This window comes from Podarcis muralis, chromosome 6 (genome assembly GCF_964188315.1).
Source record: "Podarcis muralis chromosome 6, rPodMur119.hap1.1, whole genome shotgun sequence".
Taxonomy (NCBI): Eukaryota; Metazoa; Chordata; class Lepidosauria; order Squamata; family Lacertidae; genus Podarcis; species Podarcis muralis.
The window spans coordinates 93,922,915-93,946,119 of NC_135660.1; the positions used below are offsets into that span (position 1 = coordinate 93,922,915).

The 23,205-nt window shown below is 44.0% G+C and overlaps 1 protein-coding gene across 1 annotated transcript; it reads left to right on the forward strand.

Annotated features, from left to right (window-relative positions):
* The first annotated feature begins 1,291 nt into the window (after window positions 1-1,291).
* Window positions 1,292-20,595, forward strand: NDUFA9 (NADH:ubiquinone oxidoreductase subunit A9). Its single transcript, XM_028728784.2, has 11 exons — window positions 1,292-1,439; window positions 3,309-3,473; window positions 5,510-5,607; window positions 5,762-5,853; window positions 9,460-9,601; window positions 11,986-12,088; window positions 15,314-15,381; window positions 15,525-15,601; window positions 16,401-16,496; window positions 18,541-18,607; window positions 20,324-20,595. The coding sequence occupies exons 1-11, from the start codon at window positions 1,376-1,378 to the stop codon at window positions 20,495-20,497; spliced, it is 1,146 nt and encodes a 381-aa protein (XP_028584617.2). The 5' UTR covers window positions 1,292-1,375; the 3' UTR covers window positions 20,498-20,595.
* Window positions 20,596-23,205: the final 2,610 nt, after the last annotated feature.

Below are 23,205 nucleotides of genomic sequence, written 5' to 3' on the forward strand. Positions count from 1 at the left end.
CTTTGTTGATTGTCCATGATTTGTTAATAATAAAAGAATAAGCAAATATTCAAATACTGTGTTGCGTGCGATTTATTTGGATATTCTCTACTTCTGGGTCATTTCTTATAGTTCAGCAGGAGGTTCTAGATAAAAAGCAAATAAAAGTGGAGATAAGGCTTTGTTTAATACCATTGCAATTTGAAAAAAACTATTACAATCCCTGTCATTGATATGAAGATGAGCCAAATTGTTGCTTTAAAGTTGATTAATGATTCCTATATTTTTGGGGGGCGAAATTTCTGAAATTTTAATAAGCTTTTAAGAAAATCTCAATTAACTTTATTAAAAGCTTTGGTTGCTTGAATACAAAGGACCACTGTAGGAGTGCTGCAGTGATTAATTACAGAGTCAGCTATCTGCCTTGATTTAATTATTCAAATTAATAACCTTAGGCGCTATATGACTTAGTCCCCTTTAAAAACCTATTTCCACATCTTGATTAATTACAACAATCCATACAACTGGGATATTTACCTGATTTCAAAAGTAATATTATTCTAGATTTCCACCAGGCACCTGTAATAGGTTCATCTTCCAGTAATTATTTAAAAAGTAGTTCTAAATTTGGAATCAAAATATTAATATAGGGGTTTTTATTTATTTATAAAATTCACCTGTCATTTTCACCTGGCGATGGATGCTGCTTAATTGTTTATTTTATTTCATCTTCTGCTATGCTCACATCCTAAGGCCTTCCCTTTGATTTTGGGCAACTTTAGATTTAGTCATTTTTTGTAGAAAGTAAATAATTTTGAAAGTCCTTTACAGTGATGGCGAGGGAGTCTTTGATTCCCTCCTTGCCTTCTGAAACTGGATTCAAATTCCATTAAAATGTTAGGAAACACCTTATAGTCCTGTATTCTGCATTTCTTATTTTCAGAAATACTACTGGGGAAACCCAACCCATAAATAATAAATTATTATTATTATTATTATTATTATTATTATTATTATTATTATTATTATTATTATTATTAATGTGCATCAGTTACCTTAATGATTAAAATGCATAATAATAATAATAATAATAATAATAACAACAACAACATAAAAATAAAACAAAATAGAACAAGATGCTGGCCCTTCTTTGATACCTGTGCCTCATATAAAATAACGCACCCCAATTCCGTCGTTTATTGTTATTAAAAAAAAAACCACCGAAAAGAGATTCGCCCGCCCGCGCGCCCGCCTTGTCGAAAACCCGCAGATCAATTCCTGCGCGCTCTGTCGTCCCCGCCCGACGCGCTTTCGGAGAGGCCGTTTCCCTTCGATCGCTCCTCGATTGGCCTCGCGCGGCCCCCGTCGCGGGGCGGGGCGAGGCGACGGGGGCAAGATGGCGGCTTCCGCTCGGGTCTCCCGGCTCCCCTGCAGGGCCCTCCTGACTCCTCCGAGGGCGGGTAAGAGGCGACGGCGGCGGGGGAGGCGAATGGGGGGGGGTGTCCCTCCCTCCTCTCCCTCTTCGTAGCCGGGGGGGGGGAGGGGGGAGAGCGCGGGGTCTCCTCGCCGCCGAGGGGCCGCCCTTCGGGAAGGTCACGGCGGCGCTGCGAGGTCCCCCTGAGCGACGCTCCTCCTCTTTGGGAAGCTTTCCGCCTGCCCTTCGGAACTCCCTGCCACTGGAGTCTGAGGCAGGCGCCTTCCCTCTGCTAGTCTTCTAAGGGAAGACTCTGTGGCAAAATCCCGAAAGCCGCTTCTCGCTTCTTTTTATTTACAGTGGTACCTCGGGTTACAGACGCTTCAGGTTACAGACTCCGCTAACCCAGAAATAGTGCTTCAGGTTAAGAACTTTGCTTCAGGATGAGAACAGAAATCGGGCTCTGGCTGCGCGGCAGCAGGAGGAGGCCCCATTAGCTAAAGTGGTGCTTCAGGTTAAGAACAGTTTCGGGTTAAGAACTGACCTCCGGAACGAATTTAGTTCTTAACCCGAGGTACCACTGTACATGTACACATACCTCCCCCCCACCAACTTTCCCTTGTTTATCGGCTTTATTCATCCGAATAAAGCCGCCCAGACTCCCTCAACGGTGTCTGGTAGGGCAGTTGGACAGTCTCAGAGGCAGGGCTGGGTTTTGGTTTTATGAGGCCCTAAGCTACTGAAGGTAAAGGGACCCCTGACCATTAGGTCCAGTCGTGGCCGACTCTGGGGTTGCGGCGCTCCTCTCGCTTTATCGGCCGAGGGAGCCGGCGTACAGCTTCCGGGTTATGTGATCAGCATGGCTAAGCCGCTTCTGGCGAACCAGAGCAGCACACGGAAACGCCGTTTACCTTCCCGCCAGCGGTACCTATTTATCTACTTACACTTCATGCTTTTGAACTGCTAGGTTGGCAGGAGCAGAGACCGAGCAACGGAAGCTCACGGGGATTCAAACCGCCAACCTTCAGATCGGCAAGTCCTAGGCTCTGTGGTTTAACCCCAGCGCCACCCGCGTGTTTTTGGCGGACAGGAGGCGGGCAGGTATGGAGGATTCCCTGGTCCTGAATGGGGTAACTGTGCCCCTGAAGGACCAGGTGTGCAGCCTGGGAGTCATTTTGGTCTCACAGCTGCCCATGGAGGCGCAGGTCAATTCTGTGTCCAGGGCAGCTGTTTATCAGCTCCATCTGGTATGCAGGCTGAGACCCTACCTGCCCGCAGACTGTCTCGCCAGAGTGGTGCATGCTCTAGTTATCTCCCGCTTAGACTACTGCAATGCGCTCTATGTGGGGCTACCTTTGAAGGTGACCCAGAAACTACAACTAATCCAGAATGCGGCAACTAAACTGGTGACTGGGAGCGACCACCGAGACCATATAACACCGGTCTTGAAAGACCTACATTGGCTCCCAGTACATTTCCAAGCACAATTCCAAGTGTTGGTACTGACCTTTAAAGCCCTAAACGGCCTCGGTCCAGTATACCTGAAGGAGAGTCTCCACCTCCATCGTTCTGCCCGGACACTGAGGTCCAGCGCTGAGGGCCTTCTGGTGGTTCCCTCGCTGCGAGAAGCCAAGTTACAGGGAACCAGGCGGAGGGCCTTCTCGGTAGTGGCACCCGCCCTGTGGAACGCCCTCCCATCAGATGTCAAAGAGAAAAATAACTACCAATCTTTTAGAAGACATCTGAAGGCCGCCCTGTTTAGGGAAGCTTTTAATGTTTAATAGGTTATTGAATTTTAGTGTTTTGTTGGAAGCCGCCCAGAGTGGCTGGGGAAACCCAGCCAGATGGGCGGGGTATAAATAATAAATTATTATTATTATTATTCACGTATCGCTTCCATCTTCTTGTATTTTAGGCTATGGTGCTTCTCCAGCTGCATTTCCTGTTGTCCAGCAAGACCGTCAAGTTCATCACTTGGTGCTTCCTCATGGAAGGAGTGGGCGCTCCTCTGTCAGTGGCATTGCGGCTACTGTCTTTGGGGCTACAGGCTTCCTGGGACGATACGTCGTCAATCGCCTGGGTAATTTCCTCCAAAACTAAATTTTAGATGTCTGGATATTTAACAGGGAAATGAATCTGATATAGTGTCTCTTGCAAGATGTATACCAGTGTGTAAGTTCACAAAGCTTAGGGGTTGGGCTGGATGACCCTTTGGGTCCCTTCCAACTCTGCAGGTCTACGATTCCTCCTAGTGTTGCTTGACCCTGGGACCTGGGACTCAACATCTTGTACTGCTTACACATATTTGAAATGTGAAGGTCTTGACCCATTGTAGCTGATTGCATGCCTTGCTGTTCACTAAATGTCCCAATAGTTACTGTGTGCCTAAATACCGAACTTCTTTTTTCTTTCTGTTACCTATTTCAAGTACGATGAAAAATGAATGACCTTCGGTCAAGATGCTGGTGGCAGATAGGGATGGGAAACAGGCTAAATCCCCAAGGAGCTGTGATGGTTCAAGATGGTAGTTTTCAACCCTTTTATCATCTGTACTAAGTGAGGATTTTCTTTTCTGAGTCCCCCCCCCCCCCCTTACAAAGGTTGAATGCCAATTTCAATCTCTGCCAAGCTGTGGCAAGATTCCAGGGGGGTCACTCACCCAGGATCTGTTGGGGATTTTTGACAATCAAGATATGGTGGAGGCTGTCCTAAGAAATACGATTTATTCACATATTTACATATTCAGTCTAGAGGGAGTACAGATCTTCCAGCACGGTATTGTTCTCCACAGCAGTGCAGCTCTGGAGTCTGGAGTCTGGAGTCAAAGGCATCTTTTCCAGCCTGCCCAAGATGGGTCTCTGTCTCTGTTCCCCCATCTTCTTCCCTGCACACCTTGCTAAATACACTTCTCTTGTTACCTCTCTCACACACACCCATCACCTTGGCAACCTCTGTCCCTGCAGGTCGAAGATTCCTCTAAAATGGGCCATCAACACCTTTTGTCCTAGTTACAGATGGGTAGCCGTGTTGGTCTGCCATAGTCAAAACAAAAAAAATTCCTTCCAGTAGCACCTTAAAGACCAACTAAGTTAGTTCTTGGTATGAGCTTTCGTGTGCATGCACACTTCTTCAGATACTTCTTCATTCTTCAGATATTCAGATATTCATTCTTCAGATATTCATTCTTCAGATATTGGTATCTGAAGAAGTGTGCATGCACACGAAAGCTCATACCAAGAACTAACTTAGTTGGTCTTTAAGGTGCTACTGGAAGGAATTTTTTTTGTTTTGACCTTTTGTCCTGTTAATGCCTCTGCTCAGCCAGGCAGATTTGTGTAAGCCTGGCCAGGGATTCCTTGTCTGGCCCAGTTATGCAGCATGCATTTTCATTCATATCCCAAATAATCAAAATCCTACCATTTATTAATTTACACCCACCACAAAACCAATAACACCAGTTTTGCAACTGCCATCTTTTAAGTGTGTTCAAGAACTTGAGTTACTCCCAGCAGGGGAACAGACTTTAAAAAATATTTTAAATAGGTCAATCAATCAAGTAGATCCAGCTGCTTCTTTCCCCTGTTCCCTTTGGAAATTTTCCCCAGTTTCCAGAGTAGCTTGCTGTGTTGTGGAAAGCTGGGAAACCAAAATTAAAATGTCTGTAGGGCATGGGTAGGCAAACTTATGCCCGGGGGCCAGATCTGGCCCAATTGCATTCCAAATCCGGCCCACGGACGGTCCGGGAATCAGCCTGTTTTTACATGAGTAGAATGTGTCCTTTTATTTAAAATGCATCTCTGGGTTATTTGTGAAGCATAGGAATTCGTTCATATTTTTTTTCAAAACATTGTCCGGCCCCCCACAAGATCTGAGGGACATTGGACCGGCCCCCTGCTGAAAAAGTTTGCTGACCCCTGCTGTAGGTTATGTAGTGTTAGGATTGTGGCTTCCATGAAGCCCCTTTGAAAACACCATTAAAGAATTAAAGTTATTGTATTGATTACAGCAGGTAGAGTTATATAGCCAAGCATTGATGTTTTCCGAGTGCTTAAAATAGAACATCCTCAATTAATATCATGCCCTAGTTCTCCTTTTAAAACCCCTTTCTAATTTTAGGGCGTATCGGCTCCCAGGTCATCGTCCCATATCGCTGTGAGCCTTATGACGTCATGTACCTTCGACCCATGGGTGACCTGGGACAGCTCCTGTTCATGGTATGCTCTTTGTAATAATCCAGTCTGGTTCATGATTGGCTAGCATCACTTGCTAAATAGTTGAAAGTTTGGTACGGGCCATAAATAACATCTTCCTGAAAGGTTTTTTGTACTTTTATTTCATTTCTCTCTCGATTTGTGCTGTGGCTATCAGGAATGGGATCCGCGTGACAAAGATTCTACCCGAAGAGCTCTTGAGCACAGCAATGTAGTCATCAATCTGGTTGGCAAAGAGTGGGAAACAAGGTAACTTTCTTCTTTGGCTCTCTTGGATAGATTGAGGTCACATAGACTGAAGATAGTTACAGTCATACCTCTAATAATAATAATAATAATAATAATAATAATAATAATAATAATAATTTATTTATACCCCGCCCATCTGGCTGAGTTTCCCCAGCCACTCTGGGCGGCTCCCAATCAAGTGTTAAAAACAGTACAGCGTTAAATATTAAAAACTTCCCTAAACAGGGCTGCCTTCAGATGTCTTTTAAAGAGAAGATAGCTGCTTATTTCCTTCACATCTGAAGGGAGGGCGTTCCACAGGGCAGGCGCCACTACCGAGAAGGCCCTCTGTCTGGTTCCCTGTAACCTCACTTCTCACAGTGAGGGAACCGCCACGTTATGTTCTTTCAGGTTACGTCCCGCAATCACCTGGAAGTACCAGAAAGGGTTACTTCCGGGTTTCGCCACTTGCGCATGCGCAGAAGCACAAAATGATGTCATGCGCAGACGCGCAGCTGTGGGTTGCGCCCTTTTCATGTTGCGAACGGGCCTCCGGAACGGATCCCCTTCGCAACCAGAGGTACCACTGTATCATATTTTTTTCTTCTAGAAAGAGAAAACTAAAACTGTATGAGGTTTTAGGGTCGTGTCTGATTTTTCCCCCAAAGAAAAGACCTGTTTCTTATGCCTTACATGTTCTTTGTGGATGCAAGCTAGCGAGACGAAGACCCAGGGGGGAAGCACGAGGAAAGTTTATTCCCGTGGCACAGATGTTTTTGAATGGAAAACTGTAACACACTTATGAAGTCTAAAATGAGTGATGTACTTCTTGAGGCAAAACATAAAAGACTTTAGTTGCCCCTTTCCTCTCTCAGACACAGAAATTGACAGCGTTAGGCAATTACAATTATTGTTGTTAGCCACCCTGAGCCTGGGTTCGACTGGGCGGGATATAGATAAAATTTATTATTATTATTATTACAACCCCATATACCGTAAGCATGTACAGTTCTCATACCTTCTTGTCTGCTCAGATTCCTTCATCTTTTGCGCATGAAAGAAACTGCTGTACAGTGGTACCTCGGGTTAAGTACTTAATTCGTTCCAGAGGTCCGTTCTTAACCTGAAACTGTTCTTAACCTGAAGCACTACTTTAGTTAATGGGGCCTCCTGCTGCCGCCGAGCTGCCGGAGCCCGATTTCTGTTCTTAGCCTGAAGCAAAGTTCTTAACCTGAAGCACTATTTCTGGGTTAGCGGAGTGTGTAACTTCAAGCGTATGTAACCTGAAGCGTATGTAACCCGAGATACCACTGTATCTGTGGAAATCTGTAAACCAGATCTAGGAACCAGCCAAAAGTCCAAAAGGACAGAGGGGAGGGGACCAGAAGTAGAGGCAGAGGGCCTTCTTGGTGGTGGCACCCACCTTGTGGAACGCCCTCCCATCAGATGTCAAGGAAATAAACAACTACGACTTTTAGAAGATATCTGAAGGGTGTTTTTAGGGAAGTTTTTAATGTTTGAAGTTTTATTCTGTTTAATATTCTGTTGGAAGCCACGCAGAGTGGCTGGGGAAGCCCAGCTGGATGGGTGGAGTATAAATAATAAATTATTATAATATTATTATTACAAATAAACCTGTGTATCCCGTGGCCTACCAGACCTGTGCCAGCATGGTGGAAAGTGAAGGAGGGGCGGTTGGTTTTCTATTTGCTGTTGCTTTTTAGGACTCAATTCTTTAGTACTCTCTCAACTTCAGAGCTGGCGTATGTTTCTGCCATGTTGAGGGACTGGGTTCTGTCTGTTCAAAGCATCTCATGCCCATTACCTCTGTGCTGTTTGCAACGGCCCTGGAAGTCCTTTTCAGTATATCTTGTCTTCATTTCAGTATATCTTGTCTTCATTTTTCAACGGCTCACAATAATAATAATAATAATAATAATAATAATAATAATAATAATAATAATAATAATTTTATTTATATCCCGCCCTCCCGAGCCGAAGCCGGGCTCAGGGCGGCTAACAACAATGAAATAGTACAACATTCTAAAATCATTTCATTCTAAAATTAATTCAGATCAAATTGATGGCAACCATTAGGCTAAAGTTCTGTGAATATTGCCAAAGGAGGGGGTCAGGCTGTGCCCTGGCCAAAGGCTTGGTGGAACAGCTCTGTCTTGCAGGCCCTGTGGAAAGATGTCAAGTCCCGCAGGGCCCTAGTCTCTTGTGACAGAGCGTTCCACCAGATTGGAGCCACAGCCGAAAAAGCCCTGGCTGTAGTTGAGGCCAGCCTAACTTCTCTGTGGCCTGGGACCTTCAGGATGTTTTTGTTTGAAGACTGTAAGTTCCTCTGTGGGGCATACCAGGAGAGGCGGTCCCGTCGGTATGAGGGTCCTAGGCTGTATAGGGCTTTAAAAGTTAAAACCAGCACCTGATCCTGTACCCCACTGGGAGCCAGTGCAGCTGGTATAGCACCGGGTGAATGTGATCTCGCAGCGAGGATAACCCTCAGGTAATCCCCCAATTGTGCAGATAAAGACCAGCTACTGACTTTGAGAAGAAGGCTGGGGTTTGTCATGGTCACAAGAGGGCAGTGGCACACTTGCCATAATGAGCAAAGCAAACAAAAACACAGAGCTGCACAAGTCACACATGGTTGTTGCCGAAAGAGACTGAGTTACCTTAGGCTACCCGGTAAGTTGTGGGGTTTTGTACTCCTTTAGGATTGCACTCTTAGACACTGCTCCTCACCATAAATAAATAAATAAATAAATATTTTTTATTTACTGCATTTTTTGCTCTATAAGACGCACCAGACCATAAGACGCACCTACTTTTTGGAGGAGAAAAACAAGAAAAAAACAGTGATCCCTCTTGCTGTTCTGGCTTCTGGGATAGCTGCGCAGCCTGCATTCGCTCCATAAGACGCACGCACATTTCCCCTTACTTTTTGGGAGGGAAAATGTGAGTCTTATAGAACAAAAAATACGGTATACCCCGCCCTTCCCGGTTCAAAAACCGGGCTCAGGGCGGCTAACAACAAATTTAAAACACTTAATTGTAAAAGCAGCATAAAATACAGTATAAAAACATGCATAACAATAAAATTCAAAGTTCAGAAATCAGTTTAGGGGAAATCCATCTAATAAGCATTAGATAATCACCAGGGCTAGCTGGCTGAATTAGTCCTACTTGGGCCAGTGAGGAGGCCAGGGGAGAATTAGCTGTGGGGTCTCAGAGTGGGTGATCTTCATAAAAGGGGAGGGGGAGGGAAGAGAAGGGAAATAAAAGATCAGGCTGAATTCAAATTAAAGGCCAGGCGGAATAGCTCTGTCTTATAGGCCTGACAGAAGGAGGTTAAATCCTGAAGGGCCCTAGTCTCATGGGACAAAGCATTCCACCAGGTCGGAGCCATCACTGAAAAGGCCCTGGCCCTGGTGGAGGATACTCTGACTTCCTTAGGGCCCGGGACCTCTAAACTACGCTTATTCATGGACCTTAAGGTCCTCTGCAGGGCATACTAGGAGAGGCGGTCCTGTAAATACCAGGGATATCAAGACTGTGATATGATGACCTGCTAAATTTTGGAAGGAGCTTGGTTTTTATTCTATTCTTTATGCTTTATTCCAGAAACTTTAAGTATGAAGACGTCTTTGTTAATATTCCCAGGGAAATTGCTCAGCTCTCAAAGGAAGCTGGGATAGAAACTTTGGTTCACATTTCTCATCTGAATGCAAACATGAAAAGTCCTTCAAAATACCTTAGAAATAAAGTAAGTTTTCCATTAGTTTGTGTTTGTTTTTAGATGTTGGTGTTTTGCAATTCCGTATTCAGGGTATTCTGTGCAAAAAAAACCAAAACGGTCCCAACAGGAAGCCGAAATAAGATCGGAATTAGGTATATTTAAATCCTGCTGGTCCCTCAAGAGTTGATGTTTCAGATTTGACAAGGAAGAAAGTGACAAAAAGACTCGAGGGGACATAAGGAATGGAGACTTCTTAACCTCTGGGGTGAGAAACTTTTCAAGAATTATGGCTGAGATTTCCTGGTTGCTAAGTTATGACGCTATATTCCACATTAGTAATAATTACGTAGATTCAGGGTACTCAGTGAATTTCCTAATCCAAAAACTCTTCTAGAGCAAAATGACGTTTGCGTAGTGTTTGAACAGTTTTAAAACTCTTGTTTAAATTTGTAGGGAAAGTTAACTATAGATTTGAGTGTCTTTTGTCCTTTCTTATGTGTGGCTAACACTAATCTGTTCACTTTCTACTATGATTAATTACAATGTCATCTGTAGTTATTTGTGTGTGTGATTGTGTATGTCTGCACCTTTCATACAGATTTCCTAGATGCCGTAAGGCTGCTTTTGAAAAATACTGTATTTTTCACTCCATAAGACGCACCTGACCATAAGACGCACCTAGTTTTTAGAGGAGGAAAACAAGAAAAAAAAAATCTGAACGAAACAGTGGATGTATGATTTTTGTGGTTCATGCTGTGGCCACAGACATGTGATTTGACAGTGAGTTTGGGGTAGCCCAATGCAAAAATCCTGAGGATCCATGTGGATCCGTGCTTTGTAACCACGTTTTTGTGCCATTGCGGCCCCACGAAGCAGTGGATGCATGATTGTTTGGGTGCAGGCTGTAGCCATGGACATGCTATGTGATCTGATGGTGAATTTGGGGTGACCCAATGCAAAAATCCTGAGGATCCATGTGCTTTTACCTCCCTACTCCCAGGCAGCCTCCTTTATCGCTAGCCTACCTTATCTCCCTCCCCATCACTTGCCGATCAGCTGCTCAGTGGCTTTGTTTCAACACCCCCTTCCCTCTTTCTAAAAGAAAATAAGCACGATCTGCTTATTTCGCCCCTGAGCAATTCAGCTCCAGGGACCACGCATTCGCTCCATAAGACGCACAGACATTTCCCCTTCCTTTTTTGAGGAAAAAGGTGCGTCTTATGGAGTGGAAAATAGGGTATTTCAAAACAATTCATTTTTTTGAAAAACTGAGTGACTCCGATTACTTAAATTTGTGTACACTTACTGGTTGCAAAGAGGAATTTTGGAAAGACACGGTCTATGGGCTCAGTCACACTCCTGCTTGTCCTGGGCCTAGAAGGCATAGATATGAGCAGTGCTTTCTAGGTACCGGTCTGAGCAGTTTTGCCTTTGTCCTTCCGCTTTCCCCTAGAAAACCTGCTCTTTAGCGATAAATCAGAACAAACGGCAATCCATTGAAAACCTGACTACTGTTTGCTCCAGTTCAGTCCTAAACTGGGTTTTCCTAGGGAAAAGTGCTGGAGCAAACGGAAGTGTAAAAGGGACCCCTGACCATTAGGTCCAGTCGTGACCGACTCTGGGGTTGCGGCGCTCATCTCGCTTTATTGGCCAAGGGAGCCGGCGTACAGCTTCCAGGTCATGTGGCCAGCATGACTAAGCCGCTTCTGGTGAACCAGAGCAGCGCACGGAAATGTCGTTTACCTTCCCGCCGGAGCGGTACCTATTTATCTACTTGCACTTTGATGTGCTTTCGAACTGCTAGGTTGGCAGGAGCAGGGACCGAGCAACGGGAGCTCACCCCGTCGTGGGGATTCGAACCACCGACCTTCTGATCGGCAAGTCCTAGGCTCAGTGGTTTAGACCACAGCGCCACCCGCATCCCCAAACAGAAGTGTAGATAAGCCCTTTGATGGATTTTGTGTCTTTACATTCATTGTAGTTACCCTGCTGTCTGCACGGACTTCATTCTGTTTGCTGTTAATTCTTGTGTTTCCAAGGTTACATATTTCATGGTCCTAAATATGTGTTCTGTCCAATAGACTGGAACATTTTATTATTAATAATAATACTTTATTAAGAGAATTTCATTTATTAAAAGAGAGAGCGAGGAAGAAAGAATGAAAGAAAACAAAGTGAGAATGAAAAAAGAAAAGAAAAAATGCTGTTACATTGCTATATGTTAGTATATAGATTTGTATATTCTTGTAAAGCTTGGCTGGATTATTATTTTTTAATTAAATTATGCCAAAGAGCCCAAGTGTATGCAATGTGAAACCCAAGGGTATCTCTAAATTTTATTATAGTTTCATAGCACTGTGCATCTTGAACTTGCATGGGAAATTAATCACTTTCTAATGACCTGATGGCAGGCCGTTGGAGAGAAGGTTGTGAGGGAAGAATTTCCAGATGCCATCATTATGAAGCCTTCTGAAATGTACGGGAGAGAGGATAGGTTTTTCAACCATTATGCAAGTAAGTACACTCCTTGCAGCATAAAATTTGTTTCCTTGAGAGAAAGTAATATCAGAGAGCAAGGGATGCAAGTACACTGCATTTGTACTTACCGTATTTTTCGCTCCATAGGGCACACCGGACCATAGGGCGCACCTAGTTTTTAGGGGGGGAAATAAAGGAAATTTTGGATCCCGCTGGCTGTCTTGGCTTCCTCTCTAGCCACGCACAACCTCTCCAGCTGGGAGAGGCTGCGCGCGGCTTTGGCAGAAGCCAAGACAGTGAGCGGGATGGATCCCGCTCGCTGTCTTGGCTTCGTTTTTAGCCGCAGGGCTGGGGTGGGGGAAGCCTGAGCTTCCCCCGACCCCAGCCCCCAGAACAGGTCCGGGAGTGGCGGCAAGGTTGCGCGCAGCCTTGCTGCCGCTCCCAGAGCTTGTGGACTGGGGGAGCGCTCCGAAGGTTTGCGGATAGCTGCCCGAAGCCCAGGGAGCGCAGCGGGAGTTTGCACTGCGCTCCCCGGGCTTCAGGCTGCTATCCGCAAGCCTTGGGAGCCTGGCGGGAACTCCCGCTGGGCTCCGAAGGCTTGCGGATAGCTGTCCGAAGCCTGGGGTGCGCAGTGCTGCGCTCCCCGGGCTTCGGGCTGCAGGCTGCTATCCGCAAGCCTTGGGAGTCCGGCGGGCACTCCCGCCGCGCTTCGAAGGCTTGCGGATAGCTTCCTGAAGCCTGGAGAGCGAGAGGCATCGGTGTGCACCGACCCCTCTCACTCTCCAAGCTTCAGCGAAAGCCTGCATTCGCTCCATAGAACGCACACACATTTCCCCTTCATTTTTGGAGGGGGAAAAGTGCGTCCTAAAGAGCGAAAAATACGGTAATTAGAATTGTAGAGTAATTGTGAAAATCTGTATTAAGATCTTATTCAAATCTATTCAGCAATCATCCTTGAGCTTTTGCTTCAGATCTTAGCAACTTGTTATGGTGCCAGGAAAGAATGTGTTTGGATTTTAGCCTACTGTACCTTTTATTCCATGGGAAATGTGTTGTATTCATGGGCCAACAGATGAGCTTTCCTGTAAATAGCAGAATCCTAATTGTCTTGCATGGGCTTTGCATAGCTAAGTGAACTAATTTCGCTGCAGCCCACCAGAAAATCCTATCTGTTTCTGAGACTTAAGTTTAGCATTGTGAGTGTAAAGTATGCCAAGCCAGTACAGAATATATATAACTTCCTGAAGATATTTGTTTGGTTTATTTTTAATTTTTTAAAATGAAATCATATTCCTGAGTTCCTCCCTATTAGATCTCCCCCCCCCTGCCCCACCCGCACTTATTCCCATCTTTGTCATATCTACAGAGAGATGCAGGACCATGTATTACAATTGTTCGCATTATTTACTCTAGAAATGGAATTTAGATTTCCTTGAGCCCAGGCGAAATGGAATTTCAGACAGTCCGAATTTGGCAAAAGATTCCAAATTCATCTTCTAGAACAGTGCTTCCCAGTCTTGGGACTCCAGCTGTTTTTCAGACTACAGTTCCCATCATCCTTGACCACTGCTCATGCTAGCTAGGGATGATGGGACTTGTAGTCCAAAAACAGCTGGAAACCCAAGTTTGGGAAACACTGTTAAAATGTTGAACATGATGACCTCTGACATTGAAGGTGTTTTTAGAAAATGTGTCTTTTAACCCTTTTGTATTTTATATTGTACTATACGAATATATGCCAGTCATTTTCATTACAAATATTAACAACCGTTGCAGATTATTACAGTGAGTGAAGCATGTAGTTGTAGTAAGTAAGTAAATAAATAAACTGAACATAGGCTTCCTATTGATAGTTTCCTTATGAATATGCAGTTTTGGAGCAACATGACCATAGTATTTGATGGGTTTATTATGTTTCTTTACCTAGCAGTTCTTACCACCTAGCAGTTTGAAAGCACATCAAAGTGCAAGTAGATAAATAGGTACCACTCTGGCGGGAAGGTATATGGCGTTTCTGTGTGCTGCTCTGGTTTGCCAGAAGCGGCTTAGTCATGCTGGCCACAAGACCCGGAAGCTGTACGCCGGCTCCCTCGGCCAATAAAGCGAGATGAGCGTGCAACCCCAGAGTCGTCCACGACTGGACCTAACTGTCAGGGGTACCTTTACCTTTTCTTTATGGGGGCTTTCAGTGAGGCTGCAATCCTGTATTTGCTTACCTGGGAGCAAATCCCACTGAAATCAATAGGACTTGCTTCTGACTAGATATGTACAGTGGTACCTCGGGTTACATATGCTTCAGGTTACATACGCTTCAGGTTACAGACTCCGCTAAGCCAAAAATTGTGCTTCAGGTTAAGAACTTTGCTTCAGGATGAGAACAGAAATCGTGCTCCGGTGGTGTGGCGGCAGCAGGAGGCCCCATTAGCTAAAGTGGTGCTTCAGGTTAAGAACAGTTTCAGGTTAAGAACGGACCTCCGGAACGAATTAAGTACATAACCCGAGGTACCACTGGATAGGATTCCAGTGTTAGTCTTCTTCCAGGAGTTTGGCAGTGGAGTGTGGTGAAAGAGATAGAAATGCAAAGTTGGGAGATGCAGATAAGCTCATGGGATTGGCTTGTTAATTAAGTTACAGTGCTTTCCTCCTAGATAATTTCCATAGCATTGATGACACTGTTTGATATGAAAAATCATTACTGTATTTTACTGTATTTACTGTATTTTAATATTTTGTTGGAATCTGCCCAGAGTGGCTGGGGAAGCCGGATGGGTGGGGTGTAAATAACAAATTATTATTATTACTATTACTATTTACTCCTTTATAAGTGATCAGTGCTATCTCAGCGACCCTTATAACAGATTATACCCATCGTAGAGATGGGAAATGGAGCTAGGAATGAATGACTTGTCTGAGGCCACTTTCATGTTCATGGCAGAGACAAGATTTTAACCAGGGACTTCCAGCTTCATAGATCAGTCTCTCCTGACACCCCATGCATTGGCATAACATTTTTAAACAATAATGTTCAATTGCCAAATCTAGTAGCTGGTATCCAAAGAGTGAGCTTTAGCTTGCTGAAAGATTTGAGCATCCTCAGTTAAAGCGTTTACATTTTCTTGAGGCAGATGCAGGAGATTCGTGCAGGCAATTCTCCTGTCACCTTCACGTGCATTTGAGATCTTTCCAGTACTGTTGTTATTGCTCTTTGACCTCTTAACAGCCTCACTTCTATCCTCCAATAATTTATCTCTCTTAATTCAGACATGCGCTGGTTCTGGGGCGTGCCTATGATTGCTATGGGCAAGAAAACTGTGAAGCAGCCTATCTATGTAGGTATTGTTGGAAAATATAGTTTATGATGCATATTTCATACCTCTTTTCCTTTTGTATATATTTCATTACATTTTTGACCTTGCTTAAAAAAAGGTAACTTTAAAATATATGCTAATTTTTCTTAAATATCATCCCATAGGTTGTTGATGTAGCAAAGGCTATAATTAGTGCTATTAAGGACCCCGATTCAAAAGGAAAAACTTATGCATTGACTGGGTAGGTTGTTGGTTACTATTATTATTTTTACTCAGACCACCTTAAATCACTACAGGCATTTCCTGCCCCCCTGTTGTTTTTATTAAAAACTCTGCAGTGGATTTAGATCAGGCTTCCTCAAACTCTGCCCTCCAGATGTTTTGAGACTACAATTCCCATCATCCCTGACCACTGGTCCTGCTAGCTAGGGATCATGGGAGTTGTAGGCCAAAAACATCTGGAGGGCCGAGTTTGAGGAAGCCTGATTTAGATGGTATGTGTTCACTACAGATACCTTCTTTTATTGGACTTCAGCCAGTAGCTCCTTTCCATAAATTGCAGTTTCAAAAGGCAGTTATGTAAGCATTTGGGGAGAATGCTCTTTTCCCTATTCACATACCTGAACCTCTAATTTCATTATACCCTTAAAGTCTGCATAATTTTACAAGAATATTGTGTTAGTTGTGAGAAGTTCGAGAACCAAGGTACCACTGTATGTGTAAGATAAACCATATTTCTTAAAGACGCAGCATCTTCGCTGCTTCTTGATTCTCTATGGAAACATGACCACCTGCAACCCCCCTTGCTACCACTTGGCAGAGATTGGCATGCAACCTTTGTGATAGTACTTTTGGCTATATTTTTACATAATTAAGGTTTGGCTGTAGGTTTGGGGGGAGGGGTTGGTGGAAGCTGCTCATTACCAGTGACCATTGTGGCTAAAACAAAGGCTGCCACACATCCTTCCTGGTGGTACCAGACCCATTTTAAACCAAGGCCTCTTTCTCAAATTTACAACTTAATGTCTGTTTCTTTGCAGCCCTAACAGATACCTCCTTCACGACCTCGTAGAGTATGCTTATTCAGTACTCCACAGAAATTTCTTTCCGTATCCTATGCCCCGGCCTCTGTATCAGTAAGTCTTAATATATTTTTTGTTGACAAGTTGTTACCTCTGAGGCTCCAACTATACCTGTGTTGGTTGTTTGGTTTTTCCCCTTGTGTGCGCACACAGATCTGTTCATCTCTGCCATTGAAAGCAGGTGCGCAGGCTGCATTCTTCATCGGGGGACTAGGCCTGGATTTTGGAGGGAACGCAAGAGATGTTACCTCTGTTTCTCTCCACAAGCCCAAAGTAGTTTGGGGATGGGGAATGTTTTTGGGAGGTAGATGACTGGCAGAGAAGAAAAACTTAAGACACCCCTCTTCTCTATTTACTATCTCTGTCAGTTTGCTTGCAATTGCTGTATGCTTGCTTTTGGGAGTGCGGAGAACTGGACGACATTAGGTGTCACGTGTAGCTTGAGCCTTAATCAGTCTGGGCTCAGGTTCTGCAGCCTAAATTAGGGAGGTGGCATTAAAAATATGTGCCAGGAGAATCTGCCTGCCTTCCGTCACTCAAGGTGAAGAGAGCCCTAAGCAAGAGTATGTGCAGTAGCCACTCTGTTTTGGGACCTCTGAACTGGCAGCAAGAATGCTCTCAGGAAAGCTTTTAACTGGCTAATAATAATAATAATAATAATAAATTATTTGTACCCCCCCCCCACCAATCTGGCTGGGTTTCCCCAGCCACTCTGGGAGGCTCTCAACAGAATATTAAAAATACAATGAAACAACAAACATTAAAAACTTGCCTAAACAGGGCTGCTTTCAGATGTCTTCTAAAAGTCAGATAGTTGTTTATTTCCTTGACATCTGATGGGAGGGTGTTCCACAGGTTGGGCGCCACTACTGAGAAGGCCCTCAGCCTGGTTCCCTGTAACCTCATTTCTCGCACTGAGGGAACCGTAATGCGTTTTGAGAAGAAACAATCCCCCTCCCCATCTTTTTAAAAAGGAACTTTCTCTAGAGGCCCCTAGAGGGCATTTGGCGTCCTAGGGAAGGTGCCTTGAACCCTGGCCATGGCTTATCTCCTTCATTCCTTGCCCTGATCTTTCTGGGTATGAAGCCCTCACCTAGGTTATGCAGTATCCACAAGGCACTGATGACTTAGCAGGTCCAGGAAGTCCTTTCCAGCAATGGAAACTGGGAGCCTTGTGGCAGGTCTCATCCAGTAAAGAGCAGACATGGATTCAAGGACTACTCTAATAATAAGCTCAGGAAGGGCAGCAGACCCAAATCATATCCTTCATAATCCTTCACACACACCCCATCTGCCATCCCACCTGGTAAAGTCGTCCGGAATTGGCCCTGTCTATATGGACTCCAAAGGGTCGTACCATCTCAAACATGATGGATGTCCTCCATGAGACTTGCAGAACAGAAATTACCGTTAAAACATTTTCAGGTTTCATTTCATTTTCAGGGACACGGGTGGCGCTGTGGGTTAAACCACAGAGCCTAGTACTTGCCGATCAGAAGGTTGGCGGTTCGAATCCCTGCAACGGGGTGAGCTCCCGTTGCTCTGTCCCGGCTCCTGCCAACCTAGCAGTTCAAAAGCACGTCAGAATGCAAGTAGATAAATAGGTACCACTCCAGCGGGAAGGTAAACGGCGTTTCCATGCGCTGCTCTGGTTCGCCAGAAGTGGCTTTGTCATGCTGGCCACATGACCCGGAAGCTGTACGCCAGCTCCCTCGGCCAATAAAGCGAGATGAGCGCCGCAACCCCAGAGTCGTCCACGACTGGACCTAATGGTCAGGGGTCCCTTTACCTTTAAGGGAATTGTCAAATTCTACTCATAAGTCGCTCCAGTCCCGTCCTCTCCCAGCCTCACTTGATGCGCCAGCTCAGTTCTCTCAGCACTTGCCCAACTTCAGCACGTGTGCCTTGTGGCTTCAGTTAACTTTTCCTTTCAACATTTACTTTGGTTGATAGAATTAATAAATAAAAAGTAGTCTGTTTTGTCTGGTGGAGCAGTTCGAAGCGAGTGAAACTTCACTAGCTGATTTGAGAGAAGAACAGTTAGATCATTGCCTATGTTCAGCCATGGTATTAATTATTGTGGCACTTTGAATTACAGCTTATTTGCAAGATTTTTTGAGATAAGTCCTTTTGAGCCATGGATAACAAGGGACAAAGTGGATCGGGTAAGATTGCCTTCATTTTCATCTCATTTATTGCTTATCACCTGCGAATCCTAAGGTGGCTAAGAACGGAACAGAATGCAATTAATACAAAATATCAGGGTGATAATCAATATAAGAACTCTCTCTCTCTCTATATATATATCTATGAATACAGAACAAGTTTATCTGTGTGTGTTCTTTCTCAGTGTTATTTTTAGGGTTGAATGCATTCTAACATTACATATGTATGGAGTTTTTATTTTATTAATGGGATAGAAATGTTTAGCTTTTGAGTTGCAACATATCAATTATCAGGGGCCAGCAAACTTTTTCAGCAGGGGGCCGGTCCACTGTTCCTCAGACCTTGTGGGGGGCTGGACTATTTTTTTGGGTGGGAAATGAACAAATTCCTATGCCCCATAAATAACCCAGAGATGCATTTTAAATAAAAGCACCCATTCAACTCATGTAAAAACACCAGGCAGGCCCCACAAATAAAACCCAGAGATGCATTTTAAATAAAAGGACACATTCTACTCATGTAAAAACATGCTTAGAAGGCGATTGGGCTGGATCCGGCCCCTAGTTTGCCTACCCATGAATTAAATCTGCCTTACTTGAAGCAAACTTCTTATTTGTAGAGGGCGGAAAAGCAGAAGTAGTTTTCTTTCAGACTAGCCCCCCTAAACGTGATGCCCTCCAGATGTTTCTGTTTACAACTCCAGCCATAATGAAAAACAGTCAGGAATGCTTGGTGTCCAAAACATCTGGAGATCTTCAGGTTGGGAAAGACGGCTTCAGACTGTTGAGTCCATTCAAGACTGCCAAGAGGTAGATGCAGGGGGTACAGATGTACCAGATCCAAATCTAGGAGGAGCCTTGACTCTGAGCTTTCATTTCAAAAAAGTATTTAATGTCCTAGAGAAAATGTTATAAAGCAAATGTGTAAAGACCGTTCTAAGCAATTATTGTGGGATGAATCTGCCTGACTGCTCCCACCTTTTGGTGTTTTAGCCAATGAGCAATGTCAGAACTGTGATTGACAAGAGAATTGTTTGGACGCCAGACAAGAGGAATCCCTGGGGTCCTAAAGAGCTGCTGTTTCCCCCTCCCCTTTAGTGCAGTTTTCTTTCCTGCTTCTTTCTTGTTTTCTAGTCTTTCATCTCCCGTTACCCTTCCTTTTTTCTTAATAAGCAGGATGCATCTTTCTGGTGGTGGGTCCATCGGAGATCAGGTATTCCCTAGAAGCTATTGTTTGCAAACCCACAATAAGAGTGGGTGGGTGTTGCATATGACAAATGCAAAATGTGGAAACTTTGCAAAGAGCCGTAGGTATGTCTTCTGCTATGCAGGAGCTTAAGTCCAGGCACACACTGAGCTTAAATCCAGACACAAAAGTTGTCACAATTGTGACTCTAGCCTAATCACAGATAGGAAAATAGAATCCAAACTGTCCTTTAGTAATACACTCAATAAATATTCTTTCCTCTGACCAGGTATAAGAGATAGATGTTAAAATAGGGGAAATCTAATTGTATATTTTGTAGCTGAAGTTAACTTTTTGATTTCAGACTGTTTCATGTGAAACTCTTAATGAACTCTTTGGAATCCAAAGAACCACCCAAAAAATAAGATATAATATTGCATACTTGATTTGTAAAGTTGCAGCTGTGTGAGAGATGAACTTATAAGATGGCTCACCGTTCACTCATTTCTTCTTTGTTTGTTTGTTTGAAGTTCCATACCACAGACATGAAGTTCCCTGATCTTCCTGGCTTGGAGGACTTGGGTATTGTCCCAACTCCCATAGAACAGAAAGCAATTGAAGTCCTGCGTCGCCATCGCACATTCCGCTGGCTGGAAGCTGAGCTTGAGGAAGCAAAAATAGCCAAGCCTGTTACCGACATGTAATCTACTTTGGGAGTTTTTCAGACTGGTTACACTGCACTCATTTCTGAAGAAATCTGTACATACAAAGCTAAAACCCTATATAAATCATGTAACCTTTACGATACTGGTGTCAATTGTTTTATTCAGGAGTACGATATGCCAAGAAAATTCTGTATTGTCCCTTTGTAGATTTTCGTAATGAGGGTGCTAGACCCCAGCTCAAGAGTATTTATCTATTGCATCTGTGTCCCTTGCTTTCAGAAATGTTAAAAATATTGAGCTAAGCACTTCAGATCAGCAGAGGATCAATACTTTAGAAATGAAGCTGCCTTTGATTTCTCTTCCACATACCTAACCATGAGCGGTAGTGGTTTTTACTCAATTTTGTCAGTGTGTAGGACAAAGGCATTGTGTCTCCTGTATACAGTGGGATTCTGCAATTCCAGATTTCAGTATCAGAATTAGCAAGGCTGGGTTGCAAGGGCGGTTGCTTGTCTACACTTCTTTTATCCTTACAACTGGTCCCAAACCAGTGCCAGCGATGCTGAACAGTTTCAGCCTTTTGATTGTTTATTAAATTTGTATACCGCCCTTCATCCGTAGATCTCAGGATGGTTCACGACATAAAAATACAATATAAAAACACAAAATGCAAAATATAAAACAAGAATAAAAAACAAAAGCCAGTAACCCCCTCCCCCCTCCCATAAACACATTTAAAAGGAGTGTAAGATGTTAATCAGCCAAAGGCCTGGTTGAAGAGGAATCCCCTGGGGAGAGTATTCTGCAAGCAGGGAGTCACTGCAGAAAAGGCCTATTCTTGTGTTGCCACCCTCTGGACCTCTCATGTAGGAGACACACAAAGAAGGGCCTCAGAGGATGATCTATTAAAAATAATTATAATCATTTTTAAACATATTAATTGTCATACATACAACAAAATTTCACATCTTATACAATCTTTTGGACTTCCATCAACATCTCTGATGATCCCCCATTTATATCATTTCTTCTGCATTTCTTAAATACATACTGCCTTTAATTCTCTTAACTAATGTCTCCCTTTTCATCCAATTATGCAAGAGTTCAAATTATCCACCTCACAAAACTTATTGCAAACCTACCAATGTAATCTGGTCATCACAATTACTTTTCAAATAATCCGTAAATTCACATCAATCTTCTGTGAATCCCTGGTCCCGCTGGTTTCGAATTCTTCCTGTGAGTTTGTCTAATTTCTGCATAGTCCATCAATTTCATCCTCCAATCTTCTTTCGTCGGTAGTTCTTCTTGCTTCCATTTTTGTGCCAGTAATATTCTTGCTGCCGTCATTGCACATAAAAACAGCTTACAGTCCTTTCTGTTTATATCATCTCCTACAATGCCCAGTAAAAATGCTTCTGGTTTCTTAATGAATGTATACTTCAGCATTTTTTTCATCTCATTGTATATCATTTCCCAGAAGTTTTTCACCTTTTTACATTCCCACCACATATGATAAGTCAGAGGATGATCTCAGGGTCTGGGTAGGTTCATGGATGAGGGAGGTCTTGCTCTGGCATTCAGCAACAGCAGCCACAGACCTGAAGGTCTGGCTGATAGGACAACTGCAATCCCCCAGGTTGAAGGAGGGGCTGGCATATGGCACAGTAACTACCTGTGCTGTGTGCCCCTTTACCCAGCCTGTTCCAACTCCCAACTCCATACCTCCTACTGTGATTGCGGGTTCCCCTTGCTCTCCCCTGCTCCTCTCTTCTCAGACACATCCTATGCCCTTTTATTTAAAACAAAGGCAAATGAAAACCAAAATTTAAAAACACTTTTAAACAGCTGGGGCACTAAAACCAATAATAGAGCCCCCAACAGCTTGAGTGAGTGTATCCTACCCACTTCAAGGGGACATGGAGGTTATCACTGTTTTAGCCTCATGGTTTCTCAAGGTTGTTGTTTAGTTGTTTAGTCGTGTCCGACTCTTTGTGACCCCCGGACCAGAGCACGCCAGGCACTCCTGTCTTCCACTGCCTCCTGCAGTTTGGTCAAACTCATGCTGGTAGCTTCGAGAACACTGTCCAGCCATTTCATCCTCTGTCGTCCCCTCCTTCTTGTGCCCTCAATCTTTCCCAACATCAGGGTCTTTTCCAGGGAGTCTTCTCTTCTCATGAGGTGGCCAAAGTATTGGAGCCTCAGCTTCACGATCAGTCCTTCCAGGGAGCACTCAGGGCTGATTTCCTTCAGAATGGAGAGGTTTGATCTTCTTGCAGTCCATGGGACTCTCAAGAGTCTCCTCCAGCACCATAATTCAAAAGCATCAATTCTTAGGCAATCAGCCTTCTTTATGGTCCAGCTCTCACTTCCATGCATCACTACTGGGAAAACCATGGCTTTAACTATACGGACCTTTGCTGGCAAGGTGATGTCTCTGCTTTTTAAGATGCTGTCTAGGTTTGCCTAGGTAGGTCAGGCTTAGAGATGAGACTGACTTGGCTCTCCTACTGAGCTGGGCAAGGATTTGAATCAATGCCTCCATGATCCAAGTCAAACACTATTTACACTTGCATTGGCTCTCCTACACAGAAATGGAAGGCAACCTTATTTCTTCAGCAACAGATGCCCTGCTATACTATCTGACCAGTTATTTGGATGAAGGAATTGATGGACGTTCAACACATTTGTGGATGACACCAAATGGGCGTCCTCAGAAGATGGAATCAGGATTCAATATGAGCTTA